This window comes from Rana temporaria, chromosome 5 (assembly GCF_905171775.1).
Source record: "Rana temporaria chromosome 5, aRanTem1.1, whole genome shotgun sequence".
Taxonomy (NCBI): Eukaryota; Metazoa; Chordata; class Amphibia; order Anura; family Ranidae; genus Rana; species Rana temporaria.
The window spans coordinates 134,377,315-134,401,121 of NC_053493.1; the positions used below are offsets into that span (position 1 = coordinate 134,377,315).

General features: G+C 41.4%; 2 protein-coding genes across 3 annotated transcripts in view; both read right to left on the reverse strand.

Annotated features, from left to right (window-relative positions):
- Positions 1–23,807, reverse strand: part of CNTNAP2 (contactin associated protein 2) — a 2,128,298-nt gene that overhangs the window by 24,345 nt on the left and 2,080,146 nt on the right. The window contains exon 22 of the mRNA XM_040353157.1: positions 21,952–22,179. Within this exon, the coding sequence (XP_040209091.1) occupies positions 21,952–22,179 (228 nt within the window). The remainder of the gene's footprint in view (positions 1–21,951; positions 22,180–23,807) is intronic.
- On the reverse strand, positions 6,189–8,594 carry LOC120940360. 2 transcript variants are annotated; one of them, XM_040353159.1, is made up of 4 exons: positions 8,307–8,594; positions 7,714–7,876; positions 7,282–7,405; positions 6,189–7,052 (listed from the first exon to the last, which is right to left on the reverse strand). In XM_040353159.1, exons 1-4 carry the CDS (start codon positions 8,533–8,535, stop codon positions 6,474–6,476), a joined length of 1,095 nt encoding a protein of 364 aa, XP_040209093.1. In that variant the 5' UTR covers positions 8,536–8,594; the 3' UTR covers positions 6,189–6,473. The 2 variants fall into 2 exon arrangements, with proteins under 2 accessions (XP_040209093.1, XP_040209092.1); XM_040353158.1 differs by having other exon boundaries at positions 7,282–7,417.

Genomic DNA, 23,807 nt, shown 5'->3' on the forward strand with positions numbered 1-23,807 from the left:
TTGCGGAATACAGCCCGCATGTAAAGCGCCAGTGTATATGTAATAAATTGGGCACATCAACCAGATGCGCCCGATCACAAACAAGTAGCCAAGTGTAGGAGCAAGGCTAGGATAGGATAACCTTGCTCCTACACGCTTGCACTATCTTCTACACTGTTGGTTGCCTAATGCGGTGCCGGCCGTACATCACAGGTTTCCGTGGCGATGGCTGCCCCGCAGGTAGGCGTCCTCCCGTCACCCTGTTGCTAAGAGCGCCGTGCGCATGCGCAGCATACGTGACACGCCGTGATTGGCGGCCAGAGCTCCTATACAGAAAATTACTGGGTTCTAGTGGCTACTTGTTTGTGATCGGGCGTATCTGGTTGATGTGCCCGATCTAATACATGTACACTAGCGCTATAAATGCGGACTATATTCCGCAATATTAGAGATTGTTTACCCCAGGCTACTTTGAGTTATTTTGCTGCCTTTTATGTTTTGACAGGATTCTGACTTCAGATTGATGTCACAGGGTGGGGCGGTATCATTCTTTTATTTTTTGCATGTTCTGATTGGTGGCTAATGTATTTATATTCTGCTCTGACACTGTTGCACTTTATCACATGCCTGATGAAGGGGCCCTGCGTAGCTCCGAAACGTTGCACTTATTTCTGTGATGTGATCTCTCTCAATTAAATAAACCTTTGTACCAGGGTTGCCAACTTTCAGTAAATTTACAAACAGTTTGTAAAATCCGTAATTTTTGCATCTGTCCATAAATGTCCATTATGGACGCGTAGTCTGTATGTCCGTAATGGACATTTACAGGGAAATGCAAAAATTACGGATTTTACAAACTGTTTGTAAATTTACTGACGGTTGGCAACCCTGCTTTGTACGGAAGCCATACTTTCTAGGAACCTGTGCGATAGGAATATTGGGCCAGATTCACAAACGAGATACGACGGCGTATCTACTGATACGCCGTCGTATCTCTGTTTCTAACTATGCGGCTGATTCATAGAATCAGTTACGCATAGCTAGCCCTAAGATCCGACAGGTGTAATTGAATTACACTGTCGGATCTTAAGGATGCAATTCTAGGCCGGCCGCTAGGTGGCGAGGCCATTGCGGCCGGCGTAGAATATGCAAATGAATACTTACGGCGATCCCCGAACGTCCAAACGGCCCGTCGATCTAACTCTACGTCGTTTCCGTCGAGTTACGCCTAGTTGTCTTAAGCCATGTTAAGTATGGCCGTCGTTCCCGCGTCGAAATTTAAACATCAACGTCGTTTGCGTAAGACGTCCGTGAATGGCGCTGGATGCCATTTACGTTAACGTCTAAGCAAATGACGTCGATGCGACGTCATTTAGCGCAATGCACGTCGGGTAATTTACCCGACGGAGCATGCGCAGTACATCCGGCGCGGGAGCGTGCCTTATTTAAATGGGACTCGCCCCATTTGATTGGGCCCGCCTTGCGCCGGACGGATTTAGGATACACCGCTTTGTGGATCGGGCACTAACTGGGGAAATTTGCGGCGGTGTAACTTAAATCGTTTAAGTTACGTTGCGCCCGGGCTACGTGAATCTGGCCCATTGACAAGTTTGGGAAATAGAGCCCAATCGTTTCTATCAGTGGGAGGAATTATACCCCATGGTTGGTGTCAGTGGGAGGAAAAGTACTCTAATGTTGGCGTCAGTGGCCTATTGTTGTTGTCAGTGGGAAGAATAGTCCTCTAGTGTCTTTGGAAGGGATGGTGCCTCTTTGTTGGTGTCAGTGGGAGGAATATTGCCCCAAATCACTGGAAGGAACAGTGCCCAAGGCTAAAGATAAAGGCAAGCACACTGATAACTAAACTGTCAATCTAGTTGACCAAACAGCTTCTGCACAAAGTGTTTGGTCAACAAGGTCTTTCTTGCAAGATTTCCATCTCTCAGGTTGTTTTTTTAAAAAAAAATATTGCCTAGCTCCACTATAAACTAGCTCATGGCCGCTTTGTTAAATATATGCACATCTCATAATGTATAATTCATACCGTTTGTGTTTGAACCCCACAGCAATTAAAGTATCTAGCCTATATTCAGGTGATAGCATCAGATATCAGAGCTGCCAGGAAAGAAAAATGTGTTCATTATTATTTTGTTCATTCATCCGTGCGTTATAAATTACACAAGAGTGCTTACAATGCACATGATGAATAGAGTTAATTTTAAGAGAGTGCTTAAAGTACACCCAAAGGTCTCAAATCTATTTACTATTTGATGAGCCTTATAAATTAACAAAAAAAATATATTTTACCTCCTTTGAATCAGTCAATTTTTTTTTTAATTTGTACATTACACACTCCCCCTCCCTACTGCAGCAAACGTGGGAGTGCTTCGGCTGCACTGTCAGTTTTGCCAATCCAGACAGCAATGGGCAGGGTTAAGGCCCCTTTCAGACGGACGGCTGTTTTCCCGCAGTTAAAAGCACTACAAATGTTTTGTGAAATTCAAGGCTCCAGGCACTGCGATTAGCTGCATTTGCACATTGCGATTACATGCGTTTACGTGCGTTTAATTGCGGCCGCGTTTAGCTGCGGTATTCGTTTCCATAGCAACCCTTTCTATTTTTTTTTGTTTTTGTTTGGTTCCCTTGAATTCTACCCATGATGCATTTCGGTCCTCTGCATTTCAAAACATCTATTTCCTGTCTCCTTTGTTCCCTGGCTGAGTGTGTGTTGGAGTTTGGAGTGAGAGGAGCGTTCTGTATTGAGATCTTTCAAGATGAATGCATGTATGGGTAGTTTGATGGCAATGCTCATCTTGCTATTCATGAAAATGAAGAGGAGAAGAGCTATCGAGTCCAGAAGACGTCTCCGTCGTTACTGGGTGCACCCTTTAACCTCACAGCGTCTTTCTATTGGCTACTTTGCCCTGATGTTCGGCGAACTTAGAACCCACGGTGATAAGTTCTATAACTACACAAGGATGTCGGTGGAGAGTTTTGACGAATTGTTGGGGCTTGTTCGAGGACGAATCATCCGACAAAGGACCAACATGAGACGATGCATAAGTGAGGAAGAACGGCTGTTACTTACTTTAAGGTAGGTTTTTCATATCATTCATGCACATGCTGGTGTACCGATATGGACAATAGTGTATGTGTGATTGTATATGTACATGTATATAAGTGTATATCTATTTACTTGCAATATATATATATATATATTCATATTGCATAGATTTTCTCTATATCTATATATATTATAGAGAGAGAGATATCTATATATATATATATATATATATATATATATATATATATATGAAAAAGCAATCATTTTTCTTCCATCGTTTTCGTCTTTGGTCTTTGATGAAAAGTCTCCAGCTAAGCCACTGCTTTTTTTTTCTAACAGAATTCTATTTATGTGTATCGTAATACAGAACTCTATTTATGTGTAGAACTCTATGTATGTGTATCGATTGAATTGTTCTTAATTATTGTATTGCAGATACCTTGCCACTGGAGCGAGTTTTACCTCACTTCATCATCAATTCCTAATGGGGATTTCAACTGTGTCAACCATAGTACATGACGCCTGTATTGCCATTTGGGAGGAGTTGAAGAGCACAGTCATGCCGGAACCAACAGTCAGCTTGTGGGAAGAGATAGCGGAGGAGTTTTGGGAGAAGACAAACTTTCCGAATTGTATTGGAGCATTAGACGGGAAACATATCAGGCTCATCAAGCCACCAAACTCTGGTTCCCGCTATTTCAACTACAAGAAATATTTCTCCATTGTGCTGCTGGGACTGAGTGACGCAAACATGCGCTTTGTAGCGGTGGACGTTGGAGCATACGGGAGCTCTGGAGATTCACAAATTTTTTGGAATTCCATGATGGGACAGCGTCTGCATTATGGGGATTTTAATGTACCACAGCCAAGGCCTCTACCAGGTACTGCTGGACCAGATCTACCCCTGGTAGTGCTAGGAGATGAGGCATTTGCCTTATCCACTCACCTCCTCAGGCCCTATACTAGGCACGGTCTTACTGCCAAGAAGCGCATCTTCAATTACCGCCTTAGCCGTGCACGCAGAATGGTGGAGTGCGCCTTCGGTATTTGTACAGCTAAATGGCGTGTACTGTTGACTGCAATGCACTTGGAAGTGGATCACGCTGTCAATGTGGTTTTGGCATGCTGTGTTCTCCATAACTTTCTAAGGGGAAAGGAGATTGCACACAATGAACCACCGTTACCTGTTTGTGAAGAGCACAGAGGGAGTGTTACTACCAGTCGCCCAAGCAATCATGCTCTACAAGTCCGTGAACATTTTTCTGATTTTTTCCTTTCTGATGATGGACAGTTACCGTGGCAGTACGATTATGTTTAGTCTCCTATTTTTTTTAACCATTACATCAACCTATTGAAAAACACTGTTAAAATTTTTTCTGTAATAAAAGTAGTTGACAACTTTGTCCAATTAAATCGGATTTATTTTTTGTTTGCTATACAAAAATTAACAAAGTGTATCAAAAATGTGTAAATCATTACAAAAGAACGATGCTTACAAAATATGGTTGCTTGCATCTATACAAAACAATACAAAACTATTTTTTTTTATAATATTCCTTATGAACATGCATTTTTCTTCAAGTAAAACATGACACAGAACATTTCCAAAAAAATATAAAGTGACCCATTAGAACAGGGATATGCAATTAGCGGACCTCTTGATGTTGCAAAACTACAATTCCCATCATGTCTCTGCCTCTGGGTGTCATGCTTGTGGCTGTCAGAGTCTTGCTATGCCTCATGGGACTTGTAGTTCTGCAACAGCTGGAGGTCTGCTAATTGCATATCCCTGCATTAGAACATTCCAGAGATATTCCTGATGTGTTGTTAGAAAATCTTTTTTCCACTAAATAGATGTGGACATTAGGTGCATGAACAAAAACTGAAAGTGAAGTTCTACCCTGCCTGAAAAAATATAAAAAAAATATAAAAACAAATTGCCCAAAAACATTGGGGTAGGCGATGGGTCTTCTACCTTTGTCCTCCTACGGCACGAAAGCAGCCGGCACATTCACGAACAGTGCTCGCACACTGCCAGTTTCCTGATGGCGGCATCGAAAGCTGGCAGGATAGAGGGATTGTCCTCCGGGGGGCAGTTTAGATCAAAGGGGTTAATTTAATAAGGCAAAACAACTTAACACTACAAGTGCACTTGGAAGTGCATTCGCTGTAGATCTGAGTAGTAGATCTGATATGGGTGGTAGATCTGCTGATTATTATCTTTCAATCATGTGCAAGCAAATGTGTTTACTATTTTACTTGCATGTCCCCCTCAGATCTACAGCGACTGCACTTCCAAGTGCACTTGTATACTAAATGGATTTGCCTTTATTAAATATTCCACAAAGTGTCTTTTAAAAGTCAGCAGCTATAGTGTTTGTAGCTGTCGACTTTTTTTCAAAAAAGAGCGGGCGTAGACCCTTGTTAAATACTTTTTATAAGATCAATGCTAAACAGCAAAAATAACTTGTTCAAAAGAGGGGTGCATGTAGCAACATCAGCAGCCATTTTGAATTTAAGTGCTTCAGATTGTGTGCAAAATTCTCCTGAGAGAAAACAATTTTGAGGAACATAATCTTGTTCTCTTTAATTTCTAAATCGTTTCCTAGGTGTATTGTTGGTTCAATTTTCCTTCTATTTCACTAATGTTTTGTTTTCTTCATCTGAATTTCTCACTTCCTGTTTCTCCTCAGTAAGGTGTTTAGTAAGTTGTTCTAAATAACTTTGCATGGCTCGGATGATAGTGGAAAGCGTACCTAGGAGAAACAGGCATTGAGAAAAAAAAAAAACATATATATATATAGAAGGGAAATGGCAGGAAAGAGTAAGTGAACCAACAATGCACAAGCTTAAGGAAACAATTCAGGCCAACCAAGCCATTTAGCAGGGGTTCACCTAATTATTATTTTTTTCAAACAATACATCCAGCACACTAAGCATACTAAGCACTGTATGTAGGGTTTTTTTTTTTTTTTGTCTCTGTACATACCGTGATATTGTCATTTTGTTCAGGGCTTCCGGGTTCTGTTAACTGCGGGAGTGGGCGTTCCTATCCTTGGATTTGATGATTGACGGCTTGTGAAACAGTTTCCCTCTCGCCTGTGTCCACCGTATAGTGCCGACTTGCAGCTATGTTATTCCTAGAAATCTGGTGACGCGCGTTGTGCGCCAGGAAAACTGTTGCACAAGCCGTCAATCATCAAATCCAAGGATAGGAACGCCGTAAGCCTTGGACAAAATGCCAATATCACGGTTGGTACGGTCAAAAACAAAGACCTACATACAGTGGATGTGCTTAGTATGCTAGCTGTAATGTTAGAAATTTGTTTTTAGGGTGAACATCCGTTAAACATTACTTTGTGCAAAGATATCAATAAAACATTGCATGAGCAAAAACTAAAAAAAAAACAAACAGTAATAAAAGTAGAAAAAACTACAAGTTCTGATACACTGGGTAAGAGGAACGCAAGGTAGAAGGGCTTGGTTCACTGCCAACATCTATATGTTGTACGGATTGTGTAGATGAGGGTGAACTGACTGGGTGGGGCTGCCCATGCATTCTCTGAAAACCAGGATAAGATGGGAAGGGTGTATATGTTGGTGGCGGCCCTGCATATGAGTTCATGACTGGTGTGGTGTCACGGCATTCAGGACTGGGCATTGGCTGACTCAAAGAGCCACTAGGTGAATTAAAACCCAGAGCCCATGGTTGAAATTTAGGATATGGGCGTTGCTCTTTGCATGCGGACACTATATACGTTAAATAGGCATGTATATCACCCCTAACATCAGTGCGTTTCTCTGGCGGAATCTCCCTGAGTACACATAGTAACATTCTCAAAAAAATGACATCGGGATCTGAGATGTTGAGGAACTCATCTTTTTTGGCATCATTTTGTGATTGTTTTCTCATTTCTACAATAATACGATTAAAATAATCCTCAAAAGGTGTCTCTTGTTGGCGTGGTCGACGAGTGGTGGAAGAAGATCGTGCTCTCTTGTCAAGATTTCCCTGGAAATAGATAGAATGCATAGATTACGCTTCTGATGTTGAGGTCACACTTGGTGAACAGAGGTCACACTTGATGCTTGCTTAAATATATGTGCCAGTGCTTGTGTCACAGCTTGCAGCACCCGTTTTGAATCGATCAGACACAGGCACTTGTAGTCCCAAAAACCTGTCACTGTACAAAGCCAGAAGTACGACCAAAAAAGATGGAGATCGTGACCAAATTACATACCTGCGGTTCTGGAGGTTCTTGATAATCTTGAGATGAAACTGTCTCTGGAATGGTTTCCTGGCTGGTCTCAGTATTATTTTCTGGTGATGAACTTGCACGCCTTGCGATGGCTCTTGCAGGAACACTTGAGACAGTTCTAGGTAAAAACAATAGAAAACATTACACGTTTTTAAAAACAGTTATCATGAATAGTGTCATGTGTACACAACAGAATAGCCCTCTATCCGGAGCTAGGAGGGGAAAAAAAATGGGTCTACACCTTTCACACTGGAGCGGTAAGGTGCAAACAGAAATCCTGGAAGCAGCATTTTTGGAGTGGTGAGGGAGCGGTGTGTATACCGCTCCTTCAACTTTCAAGCCCGTTCAAATGAATGGGACAGTGCAGCTATACTGCCCAGAAAACGTTAGTTAAATAACATATATGTTATTTACGCACGCATCTCGGTGGTGCGCCTCAAGAAAGACAATGCCTCTGCATGGGGGTTGGCCCTACGGCGAGTTGAGGGTGCTCCGCTTCGCTCTGCAGACTTCTCTTCGTTTACTTCTTTCTTGTAGCGGTCGCGTAGGGATCTCCACCTTGTATAAACCTCCTTCCCTGCAATATATATTTCATTGTATAATTTAATAATATATTTTGAAAAAATAAACGCATATAAGCCGTACATTGAGAGAGATTTGCTCTCACCCCCACCCAAGAAACTAGAGAATACACAAACCATTTGACCCCTTTCACTGCAAGTGACAAAAGTGTCCAATCTGTCTGCTAAAATTTAGCTGCCCCTCCTGTTTTTTTTTTGTTTTTTTAAATTGTCCAGAAAGTACTAATGCCCGACCTCTGTGTGAAAAAAAGGAACAACAATTTGGTTTAGTTGCAGCATTGTCATTGACGCAGCGCTGTATTGCAAAAAAATGGCCTTGTCATTAGGGGGGGTAAATCTTCATTAGTCTGGTTGTAATGAAAGAGCTATGATGCATGTGTACCCTGATACATGAATATACATAAACACCAGAAACTTTGCACTCACCTCGGTTATCTTGATCAGTTGCAGACATTTCGTCCCAGTTCGGTGTTACAAATTTGTACACTTCCTCCCACTTTGACCTCTTCAACACTCTGTCGGCATATCCAGGGCATTCTGGGTCCCATAACTCCGGTCGGGCATGCACCAGGGCTATAATGGCCTCGTGGGAGATGTCTCTGGCCGCCATGCTGTCTTCTCCTCTTTCCTCTATCCCTAGTACTTCCTGTGTCATGTCCCAGGTATGCTAATGAATGATGATGTGCTTCCTGTTTTTTTTTTTAAAACGCTGATATCCGCAAGTGACAAAAAAGACTGCGATTGCCTGCGGTTATGTGCATATAGCTGCGCTACATCGCACCTGGACGCATTCAATTCTATTTTTTCTATTCGCACGAAACCGCATGTAACGTAATCGCACGCAAACGCTGTGTGTGAATGGGGCCATAGGCAAACATTGTGTGCTTTTAGCTGCGGTAGAAAAATAGAAAATCCGCAGCTAAAAGCACCATTCTATCCGTCCGTCTGAAAGGGGCCTAAGTGTGGCCTGGTGCTGACTGACAGGCTACACACTTGTGCAACAGAAGTGACAATTCTGATATCAACACCCTCTGCAATACATTCCCATCCCATTGTAGTGAAAGCTGCAACAGCCTACATAAAGCACAGCGCTACTTTGATTTAATTAGCAGAGAAGCAGCATTGCCCCCCCCCATCGTCGGAGGCTGCGTGATTTGAGACTTTGAAGGGGGCTAAGGAAAATCATCAATAAGTGCTGCAGAACCAGGGCTCAAGTCCTGCGGGAACGCGTGGGAACGGAGTTCCTGCACTTTTTTCACAGCAGGAACGTAGTTCCCTTTGCAGGACTAGAGCAACCGAGCCGCCCGAGCCAATCCTTCACTAAGCAGCGATGCCCAGCTCGAGTCACTGTCAGGGGCAGGCGAACCTTAGTAATCCTTTATGTTACTGGCCGCTTCCTGTATATGTATTTATCGGGTAGTGTGCGGGTATTCCGTCACTTCCTCGATGCCGCAATGTCTCCTGGGAGCTTTTGTCATTGTTCCCAGGAGACATTGCGGAGGTCTGCCGTGAGTTATCGTGGGATTTAGAAAGAACATGCGGTTTAGTAAATATGCATATGAGCGTATCATTTTTTTTGTTGTGGGGGGAGTGGATCTTGGGTGGGAGTTCCCACACTTTTTTCCCCAGGACTTGACCCCTGTGCAGAACATTTTTTTTTTTAAATGAGAGGCCAAAATTCTAATATAAAACAGGAACCATTTAATCACTGGCCAATAAGAACATGATAATCACAAATAGGGATCTCGGAGACTTGCACGGTAGCTGTTTCAGCATTAGGTCAGTGATCCCACCCCTCACACACAAATTGCATCCTCATCTCTACCACAAAACATCATGGTCAAAAGTCATCCCATAACTTTCCAGAGAAGGTTGAGTAGGGGTGCAAAAATTAAGTAGACCATCCATACAAAGTAATAAGGACTTATTTTCCTCATAGATCAAGGGATACTCAGGAGATGTGCTTAATGCCTCGTACACACGATCGGTTTTCCCGGCGGTCAAAACCGAGGGGAAAACCGAGAACCTGCTCGGTTGCTTTTCCCCGTGTACACACGGCTGTTTTTCGCCATGGCAGCTTTGGTCGGGAAAACCGGCCATGTGTATGCTCCCTCGCAGTGTTTCCCATAGGAAAACTGCCAAGCAAAAAAAAAACGCAGAGAATCACGGCGGGAAAAAAGAGAACAAGTTCTCATTTTTTTGCTTGCAGTTTTCCTGCCGGGAAAACTGCTATGGAGCATACACACGGCCGGTTTTCCCGACCAAATGCAAACATGGCAGTTTTCCCGTCGGGAAACCTGGTTGTGTGTATGAGGCATTAGGCCACACCAAAGCCCAATAACACAATAACATCAACTTCCATGTAGATAGGACCTCAGCCACAAACAAGGACCTCAGCCACTAGCATACATCTGAACGTGTTCCGGTCTACCCCTACTGAGGCTAACAATCTGGGCAGGCAGCTACATAAGCTGTTTAAAATCTTAGCGCGGGGTTCATACTGCAAATTAAATTTCCTCCTTCGTTTTTACATGTGTTCCCACTGGAATATTGCCCTCTCAGCTCTTGTTCTGGTGACAACTGTGAAAGTGTGGATTTGGAAACACCTTTCGTCTCATTGACATTAGTCATCGGGACCATTACAGGGAGTAAATCTACCGAGCCGGAACACAAACAGAAGTATTTACAAAGCAGGATTGTTTTCATCGGTCTATTAATTTACAGCCAAGTGTTTGTGATTCTGAGATGCTAATCACTTTTTTGGTATCACGTTTGTTTCAAGAGTGTGAAATTCAAGTGGGCTGCGAAGAAAAAAGCATAGCATGGCAAGTGTTGGATGAGCAGCCAAGATTTACAAAGTGGAAAAAGAGCGAAAAAGATCTACTAAAGAGTGACAATGAGTATAAAGTGATAATGCTTATTTACTTTCTGCAACAATTAGCCCTATTAAAGCGGTGCTGTATCTCGGATACTAAATGTACAGTAAGTAACTGAAACAATTTTGTAAGTTCAGTTAATTTCTTTTTTTAGAGGCCTAGACCCCCAGACAGCCTAGCAGCCAGATGTGCATGGCATAGGCCCAAACTCTGGCCTAGCAGCCCGGGCAATACAACACACGTCCACTCAGACAGCCGTCCAGGTGGCACAGAACACTGATCACCTGACTCCACCCAAATATATAAGTTCTCCCAACAGGCCAAGGGATTGAAGAAAACTACTGCCCACTGGCTGAGATGTGCCATATACGCCTAATCTGTCTTTGCTTTGCCCTTATCTTATCTAATTTCCCCAGGTACTCAGCAACCTAGCGGCAAAAGAGAGAAGAGAAGCAATTCCAGACTTAAGGTGAACTCAATTGATCACTAACAATGAGCCAAGGTAACTACACCTGGCAGGTACATTTAGGAGCAACCCTGCCTAAACATCAGGGTGCTACACAGGTAAGTGGTGGGTAGTGGATTGAGGGTGGGGTGGGGGGTTGAGGAATGGGACCATGTTTCATTTCACTTTAAATTGTGTTTGTAACATGGCACTTGGTCAGAAAGGTAGATGAAAAGCAGTCTTTAATGACTGCCAGAAACATGTTTGTCTAAGGCTGCGTACAGACGAGCATACATGTACGATGAAACCGGTCCGCCGGACCTTTTTCACCGTACATGTCTGCCCGGGGATTTCTGTATGGTGGCTGTACTCACCATCATACAGAAATCCGCGCATAAACAATACGCGGGGCGTGTCCGCGCCGTGACGATGACGCGGCGACATGGGCGGCCCTGCCAGTTCAATGCTTCCACGCATGCGTCGAAGTCATTCGACGCATGCGAGGGATGGCGGGCGCTCGGACATGTACGGTAGGTCTGTACAGACGACCGAACATGTCCGAGCGGGCAGGATTTCAGCGGGCTGTTTTAAAACAAGTCCAGAAATATTTGCCCGCTGGAAAAAGGCCCGGCGGGCAAATGTATGCTGGAATCCTGTCCGCTCGGGCCTACACACGACCGAACATGTCTGCTGAAACTGGTCCGCGGACCAGTTTCAGCAGACATGTTCGGTCGTGTGTACGGCCCATAAAGCTACACACAGGCATAATGAAATGATTTTTATACTTGTGGCCTCTGTTAGGTTTTTGTTGCTATCTATGTCCCTACTTTCATGTGATAGGTAGTGATAAAAGAACTCTTCCCTAAGAACACATAAAAATAAAAACACTTTTTAAGGCAAGCCATAGATAATTTGATTTTCTTTCCTGCAACCTTTTTTTTCTTCTGGCCGGGGGCCGTGGGGAGACTTCCCGGCTGGCAGAACACTTATTAGGGCTATAGCCACTGGCCGTAATCCCGTGCCAAAAATCCAAAAGGCTGGTTGTACTAAAGTCAATCAATGAATCAACTTCAGTACAACCAGCCTGCCCATACATGGATCGAATCTTGGCATATCCTTGTTAAACCGGCCGAAATTTAATCCATCTATGGCCGAAGTACAGTGAAGGGAATATCTCAACAAATAAAAGTTACAGATAAAAAGAAAAAGTCAAAGAATCTCTTTGAAGGCTTGTAATATAATGATGACATCATGCTGTGATTTAGATATTTCTTGACAATCACCAAATGATCACCAATATGATAATGGGCTAACTATATCTATGAATGGTTTATGTTCCTCTCTCTGGCTATATGGATGTATCAAGAGCTTCTTTCTCTAGTCTCATAATGTTGTATAGCAACAGCATTTGACAACTGTCACTTAGAATAAAATGAATGCAATTATACAGCATGCAGCTGTGCCAGATTGATATGAATATAATTAGTAAGCTGCACCATTAGCTAATGCTGAATAATCACGCAGACTTTATTTATGGGCATACATTTAAAGTTCATTATGCATGAAATGACCCTTCTTCTGATAGGACAAAATATCAGAAATTTGGGTGACTTGTGTGACATTTTGTGAGTTATTTAACTGGGTGACAGATGTCTGGTCTTTTCTGTCTATTTTACTGCATAGTTCTCACCTCTTGATAAATTATCAGACTGCTATTAAAGCGTATATAAATCCAAAAACAAAATATGAATATATTGCAGTTTAGCAAGCCTTATGCCGCGTACACACCATCACTTTCTGCGATGGAAAAAAACGTCATTTTCAAAAACGTCAATTTAATTGACCGTGTGTGGGCAAAAACGTCGTTTTATGTCTTCTAAAAAACGACAGAAAAAAATTGAAGCATGCTTCAATTTTATGTGTCGTTTTTCAAAAGTGCACTTTTTACCTCACAGAAATTGACCGTGTGTAGCAAAAAACGTCGTTTTCTAAGACGTTTTTTCATCCACGCATGCCCAGAAGCTAGCTTCAATGGTAAAACGTGGTGGAACGTAACCTGACTTTGCAAGATCATTGTGAGAAAACGATGGTGTGTATGCAACTTCGTCTTTGAAAATTGAAGTTTCAAAAACGTCATTTTTTACTTCACAGAAAGTGTCGTTTTTTTTCATCACATAAAGTGATGGTGTGTATGCGGCATAAGATGTGGTGGCTGCATTAGTATTCATGTTTTAGGCTCCCCCCTTTATCTTTGCCAAGTAATCCAGCAAATAGGGATAAATATTGAGTTCTGTCCAAAATAGAATTTAGACCTAAGTTTACCTCTTCAGCATTCTACGAACGTGCAAACCAAATGGGGTGAACCCCTGCCCACCCACTGCACTAGGGACGTGATACGTTTAGCAGTGGTATACATTACAATACACTTCACAAGCAGGCTTAGTGCATCCCCCAAGCATATTATTTAAATGTATCAGACATTTCAAAAATCACTGTTTCCTGTGTAGCACAGATCTACTACCAACAGTTATCATTTAAGAAATGTATTGTTTCTTTAGAAAAGGGTTTGGCTCCCTCTAGTGGCCATTGAAACTTTATCAGGATATTTCCTGCTAGTTAAGAAAAACAGTTATGCATTGTGGGATATATAGAACAATGAGGAAGCACTCATGTTGTTAAATCAGGCTGGAAACTACAAACCCACAATGCCGAGCTACAAACCCACAATGCCAAGTCACAGCACAGCCTGCTGGGTAAGCAGATAAAAGGACATGCGTGGCCTACTTTCTCTCTCTCTGGATGCCATTCAACAACCAGCAAGACCTGGTGTGTGTGTGCCCAGGACTGGGAGAGCCTGTGGCCTACAGCAGAGAGAGCGGATCGCCTGCCTCAGAAGGATCCTTGTGAGCAGCCCTGCCAATTGAGCAGGAGAACCAGCCAGAGCTTCAGAGCTTTTGAAGCCACCTGTCTTCCAGCATACCGGGAGGAGCAGCACGGAGCGAAAGTGCCATCTACACAGAAGGAGTCCACCGCCAGCTGTGATCTAGAGTGGTGAGAAGGCATTTGCCTATCCATGTAGTGACTATACTATTGTTAAGTGATTGTCTGCTATACAGACTGCTGCTGAGACCTGTAGTCCCACGGCTGTGGATCTATTGCACCGGAGTATTCTATAGCTGGAACCTGGGGTTTTCTGTTTCCTTTTCCCCCATGCTGCAAGGTCAGCACTGTACTGTTCACTCACAGAAGGAATTACAAATGGGGATAGTTTTCAGCTAAGTAGTCAATCTCACCATATTCTACAGTTACTGTTTCCTTTGCTATTTTGGATTACAAATACGGGCACCACCTTACACTGCAGTATAATTAAGATAGCTGAAGACAAGAAAACTGGAACTGGAGGAACTTTCAATACTTTATTCTTTCACAAGGCTTTACTGCTATAAAATTGTGTATCACTCTGAACTGCACTCTAGGGGGAGCCATTTAGCAACATACAGTTGGAACTTATACTTTTATTACTGTGTTCACTGTTGTGTATTCTGCGTGCAGTGGTCTGTGTGCTGAGGCCTCAGTGGGGAGGTGCTTCAATACAGGTATTAAAGTATTAAGGATCTAATCCACTGTGCACCTGTTCACATATACTCTTATCAGGTTGCTATTGGATACAGCAGTGTGACATTTTTGCTTTGAGCAAATATCTCTGCCAATCAATACTTGTGTTATTTATCTGTTTATATGTTATTCTTTACTATTTTTCATGATAGTAAACTTTTACAAGTTGTTCATTGATATCTTGTGTGAGTCTCTATTTACTGCCACAACTGATGAAGTGACAGAACCCAGGGTCTCGGGAAATATACTATATGATCTTTCATTATTGTGTCACTTTCTGTTTCTGGGTTCTACACTAACATTGTTAAGCAGGTGTGCCAGAGGGGTTGAGACAGTTCTTGGGGTTGAGCGGCAAAGTGCAGAACCAAACAAATATTAAGCGGCTCCTACGGGGGTAGTGCTACACCTGCATTGTAGTGTCCAGTCCCCATACTGTTAGACAATTACTTGGCTATTAGCTTTGAAATGATGATGGCCTAAATTTGAAAGATTTGATTTGAAAGATTCAGCTTTCATTTACTTCGATGGGACTTGCATTAACAGAACTTCAACACAGTTTGGCTAACTTCCCTTAAACTGAACCCAGGTATATTTGGCTCATCCCTATCGGCAAATAACACACTTTAGGGTCTATTTAGAAGACATTTGTTGTTTGAATGCAAAGAGATGAATGCTTGTATCGTCTAGTGGCCAAAATACAATACCTCAGTAAGCAAACTATACTGCACTTTGGCTACTAGATGGAGCTGATGGTTCAGGAATTGAAAGAAGTACGATTTTGTTCAGCTTGCACGAATACTTCTGACATTCGTGCAACAAAAGTTTTATAAATAGACCCTTATCTCTTCTTTCATAGCTGCACTTCTTTCTACAATCTATCTATCGGGGGCATCCGTGGTTGTCATACAGGCTGGTCTTTAACCAGCAGAAGAAACCAAAGCGTAGAGCAGGTGACCAGGTATCTGCCACTGCCAGAAGTGTGCCCAAAGATGCTCTTTTCCTATGTTACACTGAATTGCTTTATAGTCAGATTCTAGTCAATCTAATTATAATATATATTTTTTATGTTTCTAAGCTCTAATAATGCAGTTATTCTATCACTAGACCTTCCTTATATATAATAAATGTTGTGTACTTTTGTGAATTTCTGCAATCCTTGATCAGCAGAGAAGGATTTTTGATGCATTTAGGATGTATGGCGTGAGCCTCTCACATGGCAGAGTGTTTCTTGGCAATGCTGTGTCATGTAAGCCCACCATTTAAGACACACTTGCGGCAGGCAATAAATCCTGGGGATCGTATTTCTGTGGAGTCAGCAGGGGTCCGATATCAAGCCTACTGAAAAGCTATTCCTTCTGTCTTTATTTTCATGCACAGCCAGTACACGATCGCTTGCTGAGTTGAGATCACAGCACAACTGTTCTTTGCAATGACAACAACATATTGTTTGATTTCTAAATGTTATCTCCATTAGCAATTTTATTAAGGCATAAAGGAATTACTGTTTTACAGTCTCCCATGCAAGGAAATCACCATCTTCCATTTTTGTAAAGTTTTTTTATCTTTTTATTTTTGGATAAAGTGGAAAGGGATTAGAATACCTATTAGGTTTTTATTGCTGTCTGTTCCCCGTTAAGATTCACCCCCTCTGTTTGTCCTGTTTACCATTTTCACTGAAAGTGAAAGTAAAATAAAAGCCCAAATTTTGGGTTGTCCCCAGAATAGTAATAGAGGGGACATTTTCTAATGGGGACAGTAGTTCTGGTGACCTTGGGGGCCCCAAGGGATTCCCTTAATTTGCAGGGATTTCCTCTCACTTACTGTTTTGATGCCTATTAAGTCCAGCAAGAGTCTCACGGTTTATAGGTTAAGGAGGTGAGGAAGAGATCAAAAACTCTCGGGAAGCTTGCAATTCGTAGCATGAGTAAATGTTTGAAAAAAAAAACAAAAAAAATACATATGCAAAGAATATAAATGAAGAAAACAGAGCAGTGGGGCACATATACTGTGTCATGATTACAAATGGAGACAAAGATAGGAAAAGTAAAAGTGCAATGAAGGTGAGAGAGGGAAAGAGAGAGAATAAAAGACCACAGGCATGAAAACAGAGGAAGGGACATAATGGAGATTGGGGCTGTGGGAGGAGGACGCCTAACTGAAGGAGCACAAATTCTGTGTGGTGCTCACAAAATGCTCAAGTGAAAATCAGAGGAACTCTCTTCAAAGTTGATAATAGTCTATCCAAGGGAACCACACCTTGAGTAAGGTTGTTTGGGTATCAGTCAGGGTGGTCATCATCCTTTCCTGTATCATGAAACCCATAATTCTCTGTTTGACTTCCACAAAGCATACTGCCATTCCTACCCTCCCCCCTCCCTCTTCCACCTTTTCTTTCTTTTTTTCTCTCCTGCTTTATTTCTTACCCTGCCCTCATTCTCAAGGGTACTTTTCTGCTTTTTCTTCTATCTTCTTGGGTCTTTCAGTTTCCCCTCTGGGACCACTATTTATTTTCTGTTAGGGTAATGGCTTCTAAGCAATACAAATTTAACCTGTCATTGTGTAGACCCATTTACTATGCCATCTATTGTACCACTATTGCAGAACCTATCGAAGACTTTGTCCTCTCCTATGTTTGCTGACCGTTTTAGGGGTCACAATTTTTGACTGTTTGGAGCGTTACTTCCTTAATTGTTTTGTCTATCAGTGGGTCCAGACATGTTTGGGTTGCTTCGTGTAATGTGCCATTTGACATACTTATTCTATGATCTGTCTTTGCCTAATGTACATTGCCCTGAGTTTTGTTATACTGCAAAATGGAATATGGGGGACTTCTACAAAATGTGTAGAAGAGAGCCAGATGCATTGCTCCCTCTAAAGCTGTGTGTGGGAAGCCTCTCAAGCAAATTTGGCAATACCAATATTTATCAGGTAAGAAAGCTTTTGCAACTAGATAGAAAGAACCTGAATGTGAAATAAAGTTGGAAAATTAAACCCGTGAGGGCAGGAACTTGGATGCAACAATTCTGAAAAAATGTATGAAGAATTAAGGTGGTGGTATGATCGTTGATAAATGAGAAGATGAATGTTTGATTTAGAGATAGTGAAAAGGTGGCATTGGCCTTTGTGGCATAGGTATCGGAGGGATTACTATCTAAAGCACGTTCTATACAAATTTGACTCCTTTAGACGTCCCAGTATAAGCACTTCTAAATGCAGCTTGCAACACATTTGTCAGGATGCTGGATATTATCTGTAAGATAAGCAGTCACTCTCACATAAAACCTCTTCTGTTTTTCCATTACATGAAGAACATTGGTATTTGGGGGCACATATAAGAGATTGGAGGGTAAAACATTTTAGAGATAGATGGTTTTTCAAATTTGCCATATATATAGTGATATACAACATCTACATTAAAATTCTATCATGCAATAGTTCAGATAACCAGGCTACTCCATGGGCACTAAGGCCCCTTTCACATTGGGGCGGGAGGCGCGGTGGCGGTATAGCGCCACTAAAAATAGCTATACCGTCGCTAGCGGCCGATAAAGGGTTAGAACCGCCCGCAATGCGCCTCTGCAGAGGCGCATTGCGGGGCGATATTGGCGCGGTTTCCCATTGTTTTAAATGGGAAGGAGCGGTATACACGCCGCTCCTCTCACCGCTCCAAAGATGCTGCTGGCAGGAGATTTTTTTCTCTCCCGCCAGCACATCGCCTCAGTGTGAAAGCCCTCAGGCTTTCACATTGAGTATGCAGTGCAGGAGTTTTTCAGGCGGTATAGCAGCGCTATTTTTAGTGCTGTACCGCCTGAAAAACTCCTCAGTGTGAAAGGGGTCTAAATCATTCTTGTTAGATTTAATTTATAGGATTTACACAGGTTCTGGGACCGACATATTGCTCACAGGTGAGATGGTGAAGAGCAGACAACTGCTAATTAGCTCACCTAGTCACAGGCAGGCAGCCCCTGCATAAATCATATGTGTCCTTGATTACAGGGACATGATACATACACATCCCAAATATGTCCCAAAGTGACCTCAAGGTACAATGCATAATGGTTAAAATAAATGCATTTGTAGAACTCTCCTAGAACATAAAAGATAATACAGGGAACAGCCATTGCTTCTTCATATACAATGTCAATATCTATCTTTTTCCATTATTATGAGGAGAAACACTGTAACATTGCAGAAATACTGGGGATAATTGATTAAAAAGTTCTGCTAAGTATACCATTTATTGGTATATTTTACATAATTTTCTTATAACTATTGCATATAAAGCAGATGCTTAGTTTAGTTCCTTAAACTTTATTCCCCTGATGAAGCCTATTAGATGAAATGTGTAGGGTGGGACCTGTTCGATGTCATCATGCTGATTATGCGTTTCAGCTTGGTGCTTCGGGAGACTCATGGTGGTTTGCGCAGTGAGAGTCCAGGGCTGATTGCTAAGGATCATACATATGCAAGTATAAATAGTACTTTCTATACACTCAAAGAGATTTTTTAGTGGGATACGTTTTAAAAAAAATGTTTTTATCATAATTTCCTTACAGTATTAAGTGCTTTTATTTTGATTGAGGGTACTGCACTTTATATGGAAAGTTGAGAGGCGACTGATCGGTAACATCAGAAGCTCATTTGTTTCTTGGGATAGATGGAAGGAAAACTTGACCTGCCTAAAATTTGTAGGTCACCTACGCTCGTTGAGTGTTTGTTCAGAAAGTGGAAGGTTGACACTGCACATCACGATGTTTTGATGTTCACATTTTGGAGGTGACACTTATAATACAAAGAATCAGAATCTTATTACCGGTAATTACTTTGGAGATTTACAAAATCTGGAAAAGATGCATATGAACAGTTATTGTAAATGTTTTTGTTCTAGTGGTTTAACATTAAGGCCATATTCACACTGCTCTGACATGAAAGTCACGCAACTTTGCCAGGCCACTTTGGCAAGACTTTGACATGACTTTGACGTGATTTAGAAGCAACTTCGCGCAATGCCCGTGTAATTTTCCTGTAATGTCAGATCCAAATCACATCAATTAAGATAAGGGTCCGACTTACGTCTGAAGACTGAGGGTGTAGTATGAAGTATGGAATCAATGTTGCAATTGATTATTATTTTATTATTAATTATTATTTTATTATTAATAATACCCTTCTTTTTCATGCAAATATAGTATTATTGGAAGATTTGTAAAGTTGCTCTGAGGCCCCGTACACACGACCGGGTTTCTCAGCAGAATTCAGCAAGAAACTCGATGGGAGACTAATTCTGCCGAGAAAACCAGTCGTGTGTACACTTTTCGCCGAGAAACCTGTCGAGAAAATAGAGAGCATGTTCTCTATTTCCTCGTTGGGCAATCGGAAAATTTGGCTTGCCGAGATCCTCGGCGGGTTCACAAGGAACTCGACGAGCAAAACGATGTGTTTTGCCCGTCGAGTTTCTCGGACGTGTGTACGGGGCCTGAGCCTGTTTTTCCTTTCGGAATGAAGCAAACTAAAATCCAATCTATTTGCTTGTATTAAATGAAATCTACACAGTAAGACCATTCAGTAGGCAGACTGGTGTTAAGGCTATTTTATTATGGACTGCTTCCAAAGTATCCCCTTAAATAGGGGGGGGGGGCAAATGATATGAAATATTTAGATGCAGAGAATATCTTTTAACAAACATTTCTATTAGTGGCTATATGTAAAAGTATACATAAAAATGGTTTTGTAGGAGGAAGTCATTCTGTAACAGTTCTCACTGCTTGCTCAATCGCTGTTCAAGAATATAAAAATGAAATCACAAGTTAATTTACTATGCCTAATTAACAAAGAAAATGGCTATGTTGGCAGCATGCCAAATAGGAAACATTCATTTGCTCCTGCCAAGGCACTATAAAAGGGAACTATAAAAGGGAAGTTATTTTTTTCTTTATGGAGAAATTAGCCCTTATAAATTACATGCCAAGTCAAAATGTAGTATATTTAACTGTTAAATCAGTTTACAGCTTGAAAATAAGACATGCAGTGTAGGTCAATATCTTATTTACACGCTGGCAGTAAATTCAGTAGTTAACAACACCAGGACAGCCACTATTCCTGCATGCATCAGGAGTAACAGTCTCTCTTTTGTATGCAGATCCCTCCGTCCCTTTTTTCACCAACTGTTTTTCTTTTAGGTTTAATGCATAGATATACCAAATAAACCTGCTATTAAATTGACCATTGTGATCATGTTTGTGTGAGATTCTACTCCCTACATGGAATTACTTTGTCATCTGTTTTCAGAGGCTGGTATAAATAAAAAATAGTAATGACACACATCTGTTCATTTGCATGATTCTGAATTACTAACTTACTCTGGGAATGATGACAATTGACCTCTGTGGGATTTACGAAAATACATCAAAATAAAATGGGGTATTTCAAGGGATTGACATTTGGGGTTAATTTTTTTTAAGTTTAAGTTGCATTTTTTTTTTTTTTACATATATAGTCCTAGGTATACAAATAAAAACGTTATTACATGACAAATGATTCTTAGAGCACCATGAGTTATCTAACATATAATATAAAGTTAGCTATCTGCTTTTTGGATTTTTAATCATAGTAAAGAAAGCCAATATATTCACAATCAATATATATCCCCCTTAAACATATTGACCCACCAAAAATCTTTGTCTTTGGAAGCAGGGAGTTTTGCAAACAAGTATGATATGGTACAGCAACTAGGTATCACTGTCGCTTTATTGTTTCTGTACAAAAGTGAACTAATTTGTTTTTTGTTTTTTTGTTGACTCTCAATGCTTCTGTACATTTACTCCATAAGAGTTTGGTAACACGAATTGCAATGCCAGCCTTAAAGAAAGACAAAGTCACAAAATATACCTGCCCTTGGGTGGCAATTCATTTACTCAGATTTTTTTAAATAATTATATTATCAGTATGCAAATTAGTAAATTATGATTTGTTTTACATATCAAAATAAGCCACTATATTAGTAATAGCATGTATTAACAGCCCTCCTTACTCTCTAAGCCTTGATTTTACCTTTGTACTACCAAACCCAAGCAGTCCAAAATTTTGACATTGCATTATTCTAATAATAAATAAAAAAAACAGAGCTTATAGTTACCTGGGTTTATGTGCCAAGGATTATTAACAGATTCCATTTGTGGGATAGTAAGAGGGGATGCACCACAGTTTGATTCCACTAGTTCTCCCACGACTTGCACCTGGGAATTATTTCTCGATCGTAAGGCCAACTTCAACGGTGCAATGAGGTTGAACTGAACTCTAGAAAGGCATCCACTGAAGCCCGGGGTATTGTATGATTGGATCTCCTGGTCTATTGTGCCGGTCTCTGGAGACAAAGAACAAAATTGTTGTGTCAGCAAACAATTGCATTTAGAGGATGTACAAAAGAGCCAGCTCACAAGTGGTCAGTCTTGTCTTGGCATAAGGAGCGCATTCAGCTACATTATCCGCACTGCAGTGCTAATCAATATCTGCTCTTCAAGAACCGAGTTCAGATAAAGGTTTAATTGGCAGCCAGCTAAATAACACCAACCATACATCACAGCTGTCAGCACCTGTTGTATACAACTCCTGCATCCGGAAAAGACCTTAAACTGCTCACTTGGCAAATGCACATCTTATTCTGTAAAAATCTTATTCAGCATGGAGTTCCAGTATACAGACTTGCTTGTCTGTGTTCTCAATCAAACCAGATACAATTTTATGGATTATTCTGGTAACACCACTTATTCAGTACATTACTTGGTCAGGTGCAGCCATAATCTTTTATCTGATGATTTAGCAGAGAGATAGATTAGGAACTACAGTTCTCATGCCTACCTGTGTAGCAAAGAAATAATAGGGGTGCTGTTTGTACCAATCAATAAGGTGTTTCTTTTATTTGTTTATATCCTGCATAAGAAAAATCACACACCGAATATGGTTTCTGTACCAACAATTCTTGATTCCTGTGATTTCTTTTTTCCATATAAAAGATTCAAATGTACAAAGGCATTTAAGCATTTTTATGACAATAACAGTTGTTGCTAGTACAGATGAAAAATTTAGAACAGTCACTTTGTAAAGCAGTGCTCTCTAAAATGTGGCCCGCAGGCTGGATGTAACCCTTTGCTTGCCCTTAACTGACCCTATTCCTCTAGCTGACACCAGTGATAGGGTATTATTCCTGTCACTGGCACCAATGATGGGGTACCATTTTTCCAACTGACGCCAACAATGGGGAACTATTCCTCTTACTGACACCAACAATGGGGAACTATTCCCCTCACTGACACCAACAATGGGGAACTATTCACCCTCACTGACACCAACAATGGGGAACTATTCCTCCCACTGGCATCATCAATGGGGCAATGCATCATTTCACTTGCACCAATGATGGGGTATTATTCCTCTCATTAACACCAACAATGGGGTACTATTACTCCCACTGAAACCAACAATGGGAAACTAATCCTCCCACTAACATCAACAATATGGCACAATTCCTCCCACTGATACCAACAATATGGCCCAATTCCTCCCACTGATACCAACAATATGGCCCAATTCCTCCCACTGATACCAACAATATGGCCCAATTCCTCCCACTGATACCAACAATATGGCCCAATTCCTCCCACTGATACCAACAATATGGCCCAATTCCTCCCACTGATACCAACAATATGGCACTATTCCTCCCACTGATACCGACAATGAAGCACAATTCCTTTAAATGACTGGACTTTATTTCTCCTTCCACTAACTACAGCAGCTATATTATTTTTTACTGCCAATGCTCAAAAGCCCAAGGACATTGTTTACTCCCACAGACCACAGACACAAGGGCATTTTCTACTCCTTTGATGTTGCACCCTCCTAGCATGGGATGTTAGGTAAATTTAGTTCCTTGCTCCGTCTGTAATCAGGGGAACAGTGATTGTTTGGCCTGGTCTGTTCATAGGCTGGGAG